Source organism: Schistocerca americana, chromosome 9 (assembly GCF_021461395.2).
Source record: "Schistocerca americana isolate TAMUIC-IGC-003095 chromosome 9, iqSchAmer2.1, whole genome shotgun sequence".
Taxonomy (NCBI): Eukaryota; Metazoa; Arthropoda; class Insecta; order Orthoptera; family Acrididae; genus Schistocerca; species Schistocerca americana.
The window spans coordinates 62,616,280-62,629,362 of record NC_060127.1 but is presented as its reverse complement, the minus strand read 5'-3'; the positions used below and the strand labels follow the sequence as shown (position 1 = coordinate 62,629,362).

At 41.6% G+C, this 13,083-nt stretch overlaps 1 protein-coding gene across 1 annotated transcript in view; it reads left to right on the top strand.

Moving 5' to 3' along the window:
- LOC124550640 (myogenesis-regulating glycosidase-like) overlaps positions 1-13,083 on the top strand; it is a 46,128-nt gene that overhangs the window by 19,483 nt on the left and 13,562 nt on the right. The window contains exon 3 of the mRNA XM_047125364.1: positions 7,400-7,834. Within this exon, the coding sequence (XP_046981320.1) occupies positions 7,400-7,834 (435 nt within the window). The remainder of the gene's footprint in view (positions 1-7,399; positions 7,835-13,083) is intronic.

Below are 13,083 nucleotides of genomic sequence, written 5' to 3'. Positions count from 1 at the left end.
AATGTGTTGGCCAGGGCAGCAGTCGAACATTTTCTCTATCCAGAAAGGTCTGTACAGGACCTGCAACATGCAGTCGTGCATTATCCTGCTGAAATGTAGGGTTCCGCAGTGATCGAATGAAGGGTAGAGCCACGGGTCGTAACACATCTGAAATTTAACGTCCACTGTTCAAAGTGCCGTCAATGTGAACAAGAGGTGACCGAAACGTGTAACAAATGGCACCTCATACCATCACCCCACTTGATATGCCAGTATGGCGATGACGAATACACGCTTCCAATGTGTGTTCACCGCGATGTCGCCAAATACGGATGCGACCATAATGATGCTGTAAACAGAAACTGGATCCATCCGACAAAAATGACCTTTTGCCATTCGTGCACCCAGGTTCGTCGTTGAGTACACCATCGCAGGTGCTCCTGTGTGTGATGCGGCGTCAAGGGTAACCGCAGCAATGGTCTCCGAGCTGATAGTCCATGCTGCTGCACACGTCGTCGAACTGTTCGTGCAGATGGTTGTTGTCTTGCAAACGTCCCGATCTGTTGGGGCTGCACGATTCGTTACAGCCATGCGGATAAGATGCCTGTCATCTCGACTGCTAGTGATACGAGGCCGTTAGGATCCAGCACGGCGTTCCGCATTATCCTCCTGAATCCACCGATTCCATATTCTGCTAATACTCACTGGACCTCGACCAACGCGAGTAGCAATGTCGCGATACGATAAACCGCAATCGCGACAGGCTACAATCTGACCTTTATCAAAGTCGGAAACCTGATGGTACGCATTTCATCTCCTTACACGAGGCATCACAGCAACGTTTCACCAGGCAATGTCGGTCAACTTCTGTTTGTGAGCACGTTGTAGGTCTCGCCAACCTTGTGTGAATGCTCTGAAAAGCTAATCATTTACATATCACAGCATCTTCTTCCTGTCGGTTAAATTTCGCGTCTGAGCACGTCATATTCGTGGTGTAGCAATTTTAATGACCGGCAGTGTATTAGGAGCCACTTTACTGAGCAAATACTGAAACGCACTCTTTTCCATTCGTGAGCAATTTATATATGATTTGATGTTCTCCACTTAGAGGTCTCGTATCAAATTTTACTGAATGCTTTTGTTATCTCAACATAAAACCCACGGCTTCATACAAGCATGTTTCCTCTCTTTCTGCCGCCTCTCGTTAAAATGCATACACACTGCAGTTGTGGTACAAGCAACTGCAGCGCGTAATAACCAGTTATTGTTGTCCGCCATGTTGAACTTTGACGAAAAATATTATGACAGTGTAATACCCCTTTTTAGGTCTTTGTCAAAGAAATTCCACGAATGCTTGATCATATTTCTTTGTCAAAGAAATTTGATAATGTGATACTGGCCTAATCGCAGGCTTCGTGACAACTGTGGACTTCACCGAGCGAGGTGGCGCAGTGGTTAGACACTGGACTCGCATTCGGGAGGACGACGGTTCAATCCCGCGTCCGGCCATCCTGATTTAGGTTTTCCGTGATTTCCCTAAATCACTCCAGGCAAATGCCGGATGGTTCCTCTGAAAGGGCACGGCCGACTTCCTTCCTCATCCTTCCCTAAACCGATGAGACCGATGACCACGCAGTCTGGTCTCCTTGCCCAAACAACCAACCAACCAACTGTGGACTTCGTGAATATTATTGCGGACGACCTGCGTCCGTTCGTGCTTGATGTGTCCTGTGACGACGACGGCATCTTCCAGCAGGATAACTCTCCGTACCACAACGCCAGAACTGTATGACAGTAGTTTCACGTGCATGATAGTCAACACAGATTGATGTAATGACCATGGTTCATATCTTATATCTCTGGCAGGAAACAAAGGATGTCATTAGGAAAGTGACATGTATCAAGCTATCAGGCATCATTCAACTGGAAACTAATTACATGTGGGGTCCCCCAAGGTTCCATTTTGGGGGCCTTACTTTTTCTTGTGTATATCAATGACCTTTCATCAGTAACATTACCAGATGCCAAATTCGTTTTGTTTTCTGATGATACAAACATTGCAATAAATAGCAAATCAAATGTAGTCTTAGAAATATCAGCTAATAAAATATTTCTGGACTGTAATCACTGGTTCCTAGCCAATTCTTTGTCACTAAACTTTGAAGAAACACACTACATGAAGTTCAGAACTTGTAAGGGGTGTTCCACGAGTATATGCATAAGATACGATGACAAGCGGATAGAAGAAGTGGACAGTGTTAAATTCTTGGGATTACAGCTTGATAATAAATTCAACTGGGAGGAGCATACCACAGAACTGCTGAAGGGTCTCAACAAATCTCTATTTCCAATGCGAATTGTGTCAGACATAGGGGATATAAAAATGAAAAAGCTGACATACTATGCTTACTTTCATTCCATAATGTCATATGGGATTATTTTTTGGGGTAATTCATCGAGCTAAGCTAAAGTTTTCCGGGCACAAAAACGTACAATAAGAGTTATATGTGGTGTGAACTCAAAAACATCCTGCAGAAGCCTGTTTAGGGAACTAGGGATACTAACTACTGCTTCCCAATATATTTATTCCTTAATGAAATTTTCCATTAAAAATATATCACTTTTTCAAACCAACAGCTCAATTCATGGAATCAGTACTAGAAATAAGAATAATCTTCACAAGGATTTGAAGTCACTTAGTCTTGTACAAAAAGGTGTGCATTATTCAGGAACACACATTTTCAATAACTTGCCAGCAGCCATAAAAGCTTAACAACCAATTAAATTCAGTTTAAGAGAAGCCTAAAGGATTTATTGGTGGCCAACTCCTTCTACTCCACTGATGAATTTCTCAGTAAAACCAACTAATATAACTTCTGCACAATTTCAGTGCAGTAATGTGTTCATTATATATATATATATATATATATATATGTGTGTGTGTGTGTGTGTGAGTACAATCTAACTTCTGCACCGTTTCTATGCAGTAATGTGTTCGTTGTATTATAGTAGTTGTATTACACGTTTTATTACCTTATAAATAAATAAAAGACTTTTTTATTTTAAATTCAGTGGATTAGTATTTATAAAATGACTTTCATATAGTGTTCATTAAAAAATGACGATCATTCCACTTGGGACCTGTGGAATGGTACATTAGCTTATTTGTTTTAGTTGTAAATATTTGTCATGTATTGCTGTTTTTCTGACGTGTTCTACATCCTGGAGGACCTCCTCACTATGGATCAATTGGAATGGAAGTAGAGTCGCTGCCATTCCAAAGACGGAGCAACACGCTGTTAAACAAGTGGTCATAATGTTTTACACAAATTTTTGAAGTCATAGTTGTGTTTGCTGGATAGTCGACGAAACATCCTTCTCAACGGCATATTACTATTTCCTGCAAGATTTAAGTGGGATGGGCCGGCCACTGTGGCCGAGCGGTTCTAGCAGCTTCAGTCTGTAACCGCGCCACCGCTACGGTCGCAGGTTCGAATCCTGCCTCGGGCATGGATGTGTGTGATGCCCTTAGGTTGGTTAGGTTTGAGCATTTCTAAGTTCTAGAGGACTGATGACCTCAGCTGTTAAGTCCCATAGTGCTCAGAGCAATTTCAGCCATTTAAGTGTCGATGGACGATTAGTTGGGCAACTAAACACGAAATTTTGGTGTTCTGTTAGCTTATGGATAAGTTACCTATGTGGTTTCTGTTCTTTAGGACATGTCCAAAAGTGTCTGGAAGAACAGAAATAGTTTTTGGGCTGCCACCATTATTACTCAAGACACAAAGGAATTAAAGACATTAGTTGCCAGTGGCCATTGATGTAAGTCAATGGGGATAGTTGAAAATTTGTGCCAAATCAGGATTAGAACCGGGGTCTTCTGTTGACCAGGACGCCACCTGGCCACAGTGGTCATCGCAAGTGCGCGGATTATGCTAGCACGCGTCCCGTCAGACTCCAGTTCTCAACATTACTGACGTAGTGCCACTTGCCGTTAATCGTCATTACTCGCGGCATTTCGCCGATTTCTGCAGGAATTCGAGATTGGTGTGCATCTGCACGGAAGGGATCATTGCCCATATTCGCCTTATTGCAGAAGTGGTGTCTGTTCTTTCGGACCACACCACGCTGAAATAATGAGCCATCAGCTCATAGGTCCGTTTTTCAGAGAGGAAACACTGAACGCACACAAGTATCGTAGCCTGTTAACGGACCATCTTCCACGGATGCCTGAAGGCATTCCTCTGCAGACTAAGAGGAATCTGTGGCACTCCATGATAGCTGTCCAGGCCATGGTCGACAAAGTACTGCAGCATGTCTTTACGAATTTTTTTTAAATCGTTTGATACCTTGGTCAGCCCATTCCTCGTATTTGACAGCTGCAGACTTTTCTCTGTGGGGAATACTGAAAGATGCTGTTCACAAGGACATATCAAATACACCAGATTATTATTATTCTCGTGTCAGAAACACACAGGTACATGTACGTACATTTTACACAGTTATGATTAAATTACTTTTGACCAAAACTTGGCCACTTCCAGTGTATTTTCTGTTGCCTGTTGACAGTCATCTTCTGTAAAGGAGACTGGACGCAATCGACACCGAAGCGTGTGCTGGACTGTCTGTTCTTCTCCACAGTCACACCGAATATCATTTGGATCAGTGTATCCCCATTTTGCCAGGTTAACTTTTGATCTTCCAACTCCAGATCTCAGTCTGTTCAGGGACTTCCAAGTTGTCCATTTCCTGTCATGGACTGGAGATAAAGCTTCAACAACCCATTTCCAACCAGGGGGAAAGTAGGTTGTAGCCCTCCATAGTTGTAAACAAGCTTTTTCAACAGTGGTTCTAGTTCCTTCCTTGACTTCAGTCGTTGCGGATGCGGTTCATGCCCATACAGAGGACGAGTACTTTCCTGTTACACAGCCTTTCTTTCCATGTTCGCAGCTACCTCTCTTCGAACAGGTGGTAGTGCTATTACTGTGAGGTGGTAAAGCCATTCGACTGGAGTGGATTTCAAGCAACCTGTTATACTTCTGCAGGCTTCGTTGAGGGCTACATCCACCTATTTGGCACGAGTATAATTATACCAAACAGGGGGGGCACACTCTGCCGCAAATAGCATAGCGCCATTGCAGATGTTCTGATTGTTTCTGGTTGACTACCCCACTGCGATCCGGCCAGTTTCCATAGGAAATTGTTCCTGGTGGAGACTTTGGACTTGCATTTCATTCAGTGCTTTTTAAAAGTGAGAGGTCTGTCAAGTGTCACTCCTAGGTTTTTTGGAGTCTCATAGTGCTCCAGTTCAACCCCCGACCATACTATTTTCAACTTTCGAGTTGCTTCCTTGTTTCTCAAATGAAAAGTACACAATTGGGTCTTTGAAGGGTCTGGTTTAAGCTGGTTTGTGTTGTAGTATCTGGATAGATGTTCAAGGGCATTCGTGAAGTTGTTCTCCATTGATTCAAAATCAGTGCTCTGGGTGGCCAGAGCGAGGTCGTCAGCATATAAGAAGCTCCTGGTGTTCGGGGCTATAGGTGGTCGTACACCCGATAAAAAATGGAAATGAGCGTATGGCATCGTTGGCTGTGAGGCCCTTATTCGGGGAATTTCGGCCGCCAAGTGCAAATCTTATTTCATTCGACGCCACACTGGGCGACTTGCGCGCCAGGGATGAGGGTGAAATGATGATGACAACACAACACCAAATCCGCAAGCGGAGAAAATCTCGCACCCAGCCAGTAATCGAACCCGGGCCCGCTTGCATGGGAGGCGAGCACGTTACCATCTAGCTAAGCAGGCGGACTTTACACCCAATGATATGTAACGATATATTTCTGCAACTTGCTCAGACGTCTCTGCTGAAATCCTAGCATGTGTGCAGCAGTCGTTCAATACTGGACTGGAAGTACATATTGCCGTTGCTGATGGTCATTTTGCACACAACCTATGATGGTCATTTTTCTCGTTACTGTTCAGAATCTACATAGCTAATGAATGTGCTTTTGTTGTTCTTTAGTGTGTGCTACCACAGGTATTGTACAAGTGTTGGTGTGGGAACTTTTCAAAATACGATATCTCGTGAACGACTCGCACTAGAATCCTGCAATAAGCACCACTGACATCCTAGTTTACACTACTTTCAATTTTTTCTGTCAACAGGCATTGTTACATTTCAAAAGTGTATGTCTGCACAAAAATAAAGTTTCTAAGTATTATTAAAATCTGTTTACTTGCTGACAATACGAACCCCTGACTACTAATTCATTTTGAAATAACCGCACATCAGTAGCATGTAATGTTATGTGTGCCTCACTGCTTTTTTTTTCTTTAATTAATTTGTGCCCGATTTTGTTCTGAGAAGCTCAGCAATGTATGTAAATACCGTAAATGTGAATGTGATTCAAAAAGTACTTGAAGTGAAGTGAAGCGCAGCTGGACGGCAAGAAACTCTTTAGCGCGCAATCTCCGCAACGATACTATTAGAGAATCTTTTAGTGTGGACTTTTAAAGAAAGACAATTGATTTTATTTAAAAAAAGGACTGTTTATCTGTATCTTGTGGAAAGAGGACGTGTTGCTAGGCCGTCGCTCAGAACGTATTGTTACATTTAATGAAAATTGATATTTTAGTGATAAAATCATGTGAAGCATGTGCAATAGTAGCCAAACATTTATGTACACAAATTTTCTGGAAGTGAAGAATAGAAATATCTTGCTTTTCGAAAAGGAGGCGAACTTCATTGTCGTTGCCGTCTATCAATCGACAGAACTGTAAGTGTACAAAGTTCACTAAAATATAGGAAAAGAAATCCATTGTCTATAGTTTTTATTCAGTAAGTAACAAAGTAACTGGATTACGTTCTTGTACAATAGTATGGTGCTGAACTCCAATGACCAATTTTGATGTGGCAGGACGTGTAGTTTGAAGGAATTTTGTGTGCCAAGCAATCTCCTTTTCTCACGAAATGCAGATTGCTGTTTGATCTTACTTACTTACAGCAGTCGTCCCTTAGGTATGAACAGCAACGAAATCTTGGATTCAAAGCTATCCGCAATACGGCCAAGTAACTAACAGAGTCGTATTTTAAACCTTAAAGAACTATAACTTCCTCCAAATTGTAATACGTCACCAACTGGTGCAGGAGCTTATCATTCAAGGAGGCAGCAACCAAAATTCAGGTACCAGTTACGACTTAAAGTAAAAATCTCAATCAAAAATCTATCTCTCTCTCTCCAAACACATATATAAATATTCATATTACTAATATAAAAGTCATTTTATAAGAATTTTCCATTTCCGTAATATCTGCAGTGCAAGTTTTAGGTGATTCACTCTGTATATCTCAATACATTTAACTTGTACAATCAGTCAACCTGACTATAGCTTTCGTCCACGATTCTCATTTTATTTCCAGACACTGCGAAACGAGACTGGTATCGACTCGTTCAAGTTCGATGCAGGAGAGACCAGCTGGCTGCCACAGTTGCCCGACATAGAGCCCGTAGAACTGAGTCCAATGCAGTTCACTGAGGACTACGTGAGGACTGTCTCACAATTCGGCTCTATGATAGAAGTGCGCGTAGCCGCGCGAACCCAGGACTTGCCGGTGTTTGTGCGCATGCTCGACAAGGACTCCAGGTGGGGCTTCGACAACGGACTGTCGACACTTGTGACGACTCTGCTGCAGATGAACATGGTGGGCTATCCCTTCGTGCTGCCAGACATGGTGGGCGGGAATGGCTATGGCAGCGACACGCCCACCAAGGAGCTCTTCATACGCTGGCTGCAGGCCACCGTCTTCATGCCGGCCATACAGTTCTCCTACACGCCGTGGGACTTCGACGACGAGGTACGTTCCCATCTCTACATTGTACCTTGTCCAGATTTTCTATTACACTTCTGGCCATTAAAATTGCTACACCACGAAGATGACGTGCTACAGACGCGAAATTTACCCGACCGGAAGAAGATGTTGTGATATGCAAATGATTAGCTTTTCAGAGCATTCACACTCTTGTCGTTGGCGACACCTACAACGTGCTGACATGAGGAAAGTTTCCAACCGATTTCTCATACACAAATAGCAGTTGACCGGCGTTGCCTGGTGAGACGTTGTTGTGATGCCTCGTGTAAGGAGGAGAAATGCGTACCATCACGTTTCCGACTTTGATAAAGGTTGGATTGTAGCCTATCGCGATTGCGGTTTATCGTATCGAGACATTGCTGCTTGCGTTGGTCGGGATCCAATGGCTGTTAGCAGAATATGGAATCGGTGGTTTCAGGAGGGTAATACGGAACGCCGTGCTGGATCTCAACGGCCTCGTATCACTAGCAGTCGAGATGACAGGCATCTTATCCACATGGCTGTCATGGATCGTGCAGCCACGTCTCGATCCCTGAGTAAACAGATGGGGACGTTTGCAAGACAACAACCATCTGCCCGAACAGTTCGACGACGTTTGCAGTAGCATGGACTATCAGCTCGGAGACTATGGCTGCAGATACCCTCGACGCTGCATCAGAGACAGGAGCGCCTGCGATGGTGTACTCAACGAGAAACCTGGGTGCACGAATGGCAAAACGTTTTTTTCCGGATGAATCCAGGTTCTGTTTACAGCATCATGATGGTCGCATCCGTGTTTGGCGACATCGCGGTGAACGCACATAGGAAGCGTGTATTCACCCGGCGTTATGCTATGGGGTGCCATTGGTTACACGTCTCGTTCACCTCTTGTTCGCATTGACGGCACTTTGAACAGTGGACGTTACATTTCAGTTGTGTTACGACACGTGGCTCTACCCTGCACTCGATACCTGCGGAACCCTACACTTCAACAGAATAATGCACGACCGCATGTTGCCGGTCCTTTAGGATCCTTTCTGGATACAGAAAATGTTCGCCTGCTGCCCTGGCCAGTACATTCTCCAGATCTCTCAGCAATTGAAAACGTCTGGTCAATGGTGGCCGAGCAACTGGCTCGTCACAATACGCGAGTCACTACTCTTGATGAACTGTGGTATCGTGTTGAAGCTGCATGGACAGCTGTACCTGTACACGCCATCCAAGCTCTGTTTGACTCAATGCCCAGGCGTATCAAGGCCGTCATTACGGCCAGAGGTGGTTGTTCTGGGTACTGATTTCTCAGGATCTATGCACCCAAACTGCGTGAAGTGTAATCACATGTCAGTTCCAGTACAATATATTTGTCCAATGAATACCCGTTTATCATCTGTATTTCTTCTTGGTGTAGCAATTTTAATGGCCAGTAGTGTACTTTCCATGGATCCTCACGACAGCAGTACACGAGAAACCGACCACCTTCGTCGTTTCCGAAATGCTCGTTCCTAGGCTCCAAGCGATAGCAATCTGTCATCATCAAAATCATCATCTCCTTCCAATGATTAGGTGTTATAATCACCTACTCTGGCCTCTATGATCTGTCCATCCAGCTATCTCTTCTGAGGTCTACCTAGTCGTCTCTTTCCAGTAGGCCAATAATTTATCACCCTTTTGGACAATCTATTTTCAGTTATTCCGTCAATGCAATACTTCCATTTCCTTCTATTCACTTCTATATTGTCAGTAACTAAAAATATTTTAGGTCTAATATTATTGTTTCATTCCTTATTTTATCCATTTTATTCCAGCCTCTTACATATGTCATGAACTTCATCTCTGCTGCTTGTATACGTCATTTTTTCTTTACTTGTTACTGTTCATGACTCGCAACCATAAGCAAGAGTGGGTACAGACATAACTTTATAGAGTTTCATTTGTATTTCTTTTCTTGTTTTTCTTCACAAGGTTCTTCCAATTGTTAGGTAGGTAGCTTGATATTTATTAACCTTCTACTCAATGCCTTTGTCCCAGATAATTTTTCGTGGAATACTCGTTCTAAAATTTTCTCATTTATTATTTTTCGATCTGATTGGATTCTTTTCTTTCAGAGTCATTATCTTTGCGTTATTTGCAAATATAATTAAGTTTTAATATATTGTTTTAGCTCAATCTATTTGCTGCTCTTTGTAAATTACTTTCTGTTTCCTCTATAATTATCTGGTAATCAGCGTATAAAAGAGTGTTAAATGGTATTCTAAATCCAGTTTTAGGTAATTCGTATGTGTATTTCGTCTTTCCAATTCGTAACTAGGTCGTCCTGAATATAGATTAAATAAAGTGGGAGACAGACTGCATCCTTGTCAATATCTTGAGTTACTAAAGTTTCATCTGACATTTTCGAAAGTGAAATTATAACTGTTTTTGTATTTGCATATAGATTCTTTACGACATTAGTATTTTGGAAAGCCTTTTATTTCTCATGTTCTGCACAAATAGGGTCTTTTGCCATATCAAAAACTTTCTCAAAATCTATAAATACTAAATGTTTTTATAAGCCAAATTCCTGATGTTTTTCAATAATTTGTTTTATTACAAAAATACTATCATCACACGAACATTCCTTTCTAAAGCCTGATTGTTCTTCTGAGATTAGGTATCAGAGTAAAGTTATCCCTCAGTAATTTCCTGTGTCTTTCCTATTGCCTTTTTTAAATATAAAAATTATTTTATCTGTGTTCGTTCTTCAGTCACATAAGAGTTCTTCCAACACATATTTAAAAGTGGATGAAGCATAATTCTAAAATGGGTCTTCCATATTTGATTAATTCAGAATTAATGCCATCTAGGCCACTAGCTTTTCTATTTTTTGTTATGTTTAAGCCTACTTTTACTTATTTTATATCTATTTGATCTACAAAATTGTTATTAATTTTTATAGACTAACTTTCTTCACTATCTTCATCATACCATAAATTTCTGTAATGATGTATTCATTGATTTCCTGTTAAGGTTTGTAGTGTCTCTTCATTTTACTGATATGCTTCACTAATTTAAACACTGTATTCTGGCTTCTGTGAATCTGTGGTATCTTTTTATTAAATTCTTTGTTTTATTTCTTTTCTGTTGGTGTATTTCACATGCTTCATTTCTTCATGTTTGTAAATAGATGTTATAAGCATTTTGTTTTCCTTTAATATTGTTAGCCATTTCGGTATTCCGTATTTTTAGACCCCTTTCTGGTTTGATACTTTACTTTTCCTTAGTGCTTCAGTAGCTATCTTTAACATTGCTATTTTTTACCTTTCCATTTCTTCTTCAATATTGTCTTTAATTTCAGACATTTGCGATTCCTGTGTGTGTTTGGCTTATGCTTTCTTCCTGTTGAAAATGAACTTTATGTTTCAAGTTTTGATTTTTCTTTACATTTGTTTGTTTCCTCTGTCTTGTCCATATTTCAACAATTACATAAGTGTGCAATAGCTGGCACCCAAGTTACCTTTATACACACTTTCACTTTCCCACAGAGATAACCTGTCAGTGGAAACAGGTGTGTACATTGAAGGGTATTACATAAGTTAGTTTCGAGGCTCTCCAAAGCAGCAAACTAGAGAAATTTGCGTGAGTTTTTTAATCTGTTCCAGATGCTAATTTAAAGATGACTTGGGGTAATAAGGAGGCAAGTGTCGAGTTCAGAATTCTATTCTTCAGGTTTGGAAAGATAGGTAAATGACTATAGAATGTCTGACAAGAAAAGCTTGTTCCTGTTCAATACAAGTAACTTCTCTGGTTCAGTGACAGTTTTATGAAAGCCGGAAGTGGCTGATGAGGAAACTGGCATCCTAACAATAGATGTGTTCTCTGTAACAACTACATAGAGTGATATCCCAGTATAGCTCTCTAATCTTTCTAGTCATGCTCTTCCTAGACGAATCACTTCTTTTTTTTAAATTTTTATTGGAGATAAGTAATATGGGTGGGTTTATAAAAATTTTATATGAGAGCTTTTGGGTAATTTGGTCCATAGAATTCGTTTAGTTCGAAAGCGATGTTTACAAAAGCAAAGATAATTATGGTGTCATATTGCAACCTTTTTTACTTAGCGTGAGGGGTAAGGTGTTTGAACCACTTTTCATGGCCTGTATGGGTGTAACCAGGCAGCCCATTCTGTAGGGTAAGTAGCTGATGATGATGATGATGATGATGAAGATGATGGCCATGAGAGACGAATTGTGTATATTTCTAGCGATGATAGAGGCCGCTAATGAGGAAATCCCCTGACATAGGTGATTTTGACAATGGACAGATCTTCACTGACAAGCTGGAGGACGATGACGATTATGATGACCATTTTTACTTAGCATCAGTAGTAAGGTGTTTGGACCACTTTTCACGGCCTGTATGGGTGTAACTGGGCAGTCCATTCTTTAGGGTAAGTCGATGATGATGATGATGATGATGATGATGATGGTCATGTTTGGACCACTTTTCATGGCCTGTATGGGTGTAACTGGGCAGTCCATTCTGTAGGGTAAGTCGATGATGATGATGATGGTCATGTTTGGACCACTTTTCACGGCCTGTATGGGTGTAACTGGGCAGTCCATTCTGTAGGGTAAGTCGATGATGATGATGATGGTCATGTTTGGACCACTTTTCATGGCCTGTATGGGTGTAACTGGGCAGTCCATTCTGTAGGGTAAGTCGATGATGATGATGATGGTCATGTTTGGACCACTTTTCATGGCCTGTATGGGTGTAACTGGGCAGTCCATTCTGTAGGATAAGTCGATGATGATGATGATGGTCATGTTTGGACCACTTTTCATGGCCTGTATGGGTGTAACTGGGCAGTCCATTCTGTAGGATAAGTCGATGATGGTCATCATTATCATCATTATCATCATCATCATCAGCGACTTACCCTACAGAATGGACTGCCCAGTTACACCCATACAGGCCATGAAAAGTGGTCCAAACATGACCATCATCATCATCATCATCATCATCATCATCGACTTACCCTAAAGAATGGACTGCCCAGTTACACCCATACAGGCCATGAAAAGTGGTCCAAACACCTTACCACTGATGCTAAGTAAAAATGGTCATCATAATCGTCATCGTCCTCCAGCTTGTCAGTGAAGATTTGTCCATTGTCAAAATCGCCTATGTCAGGGGATTTCCTCATTAGCGGCCTCTATCATCGCTGGAATTATTCACCATTCGTCTCTGCTTCACTCATGTACTTTCCTTACCGC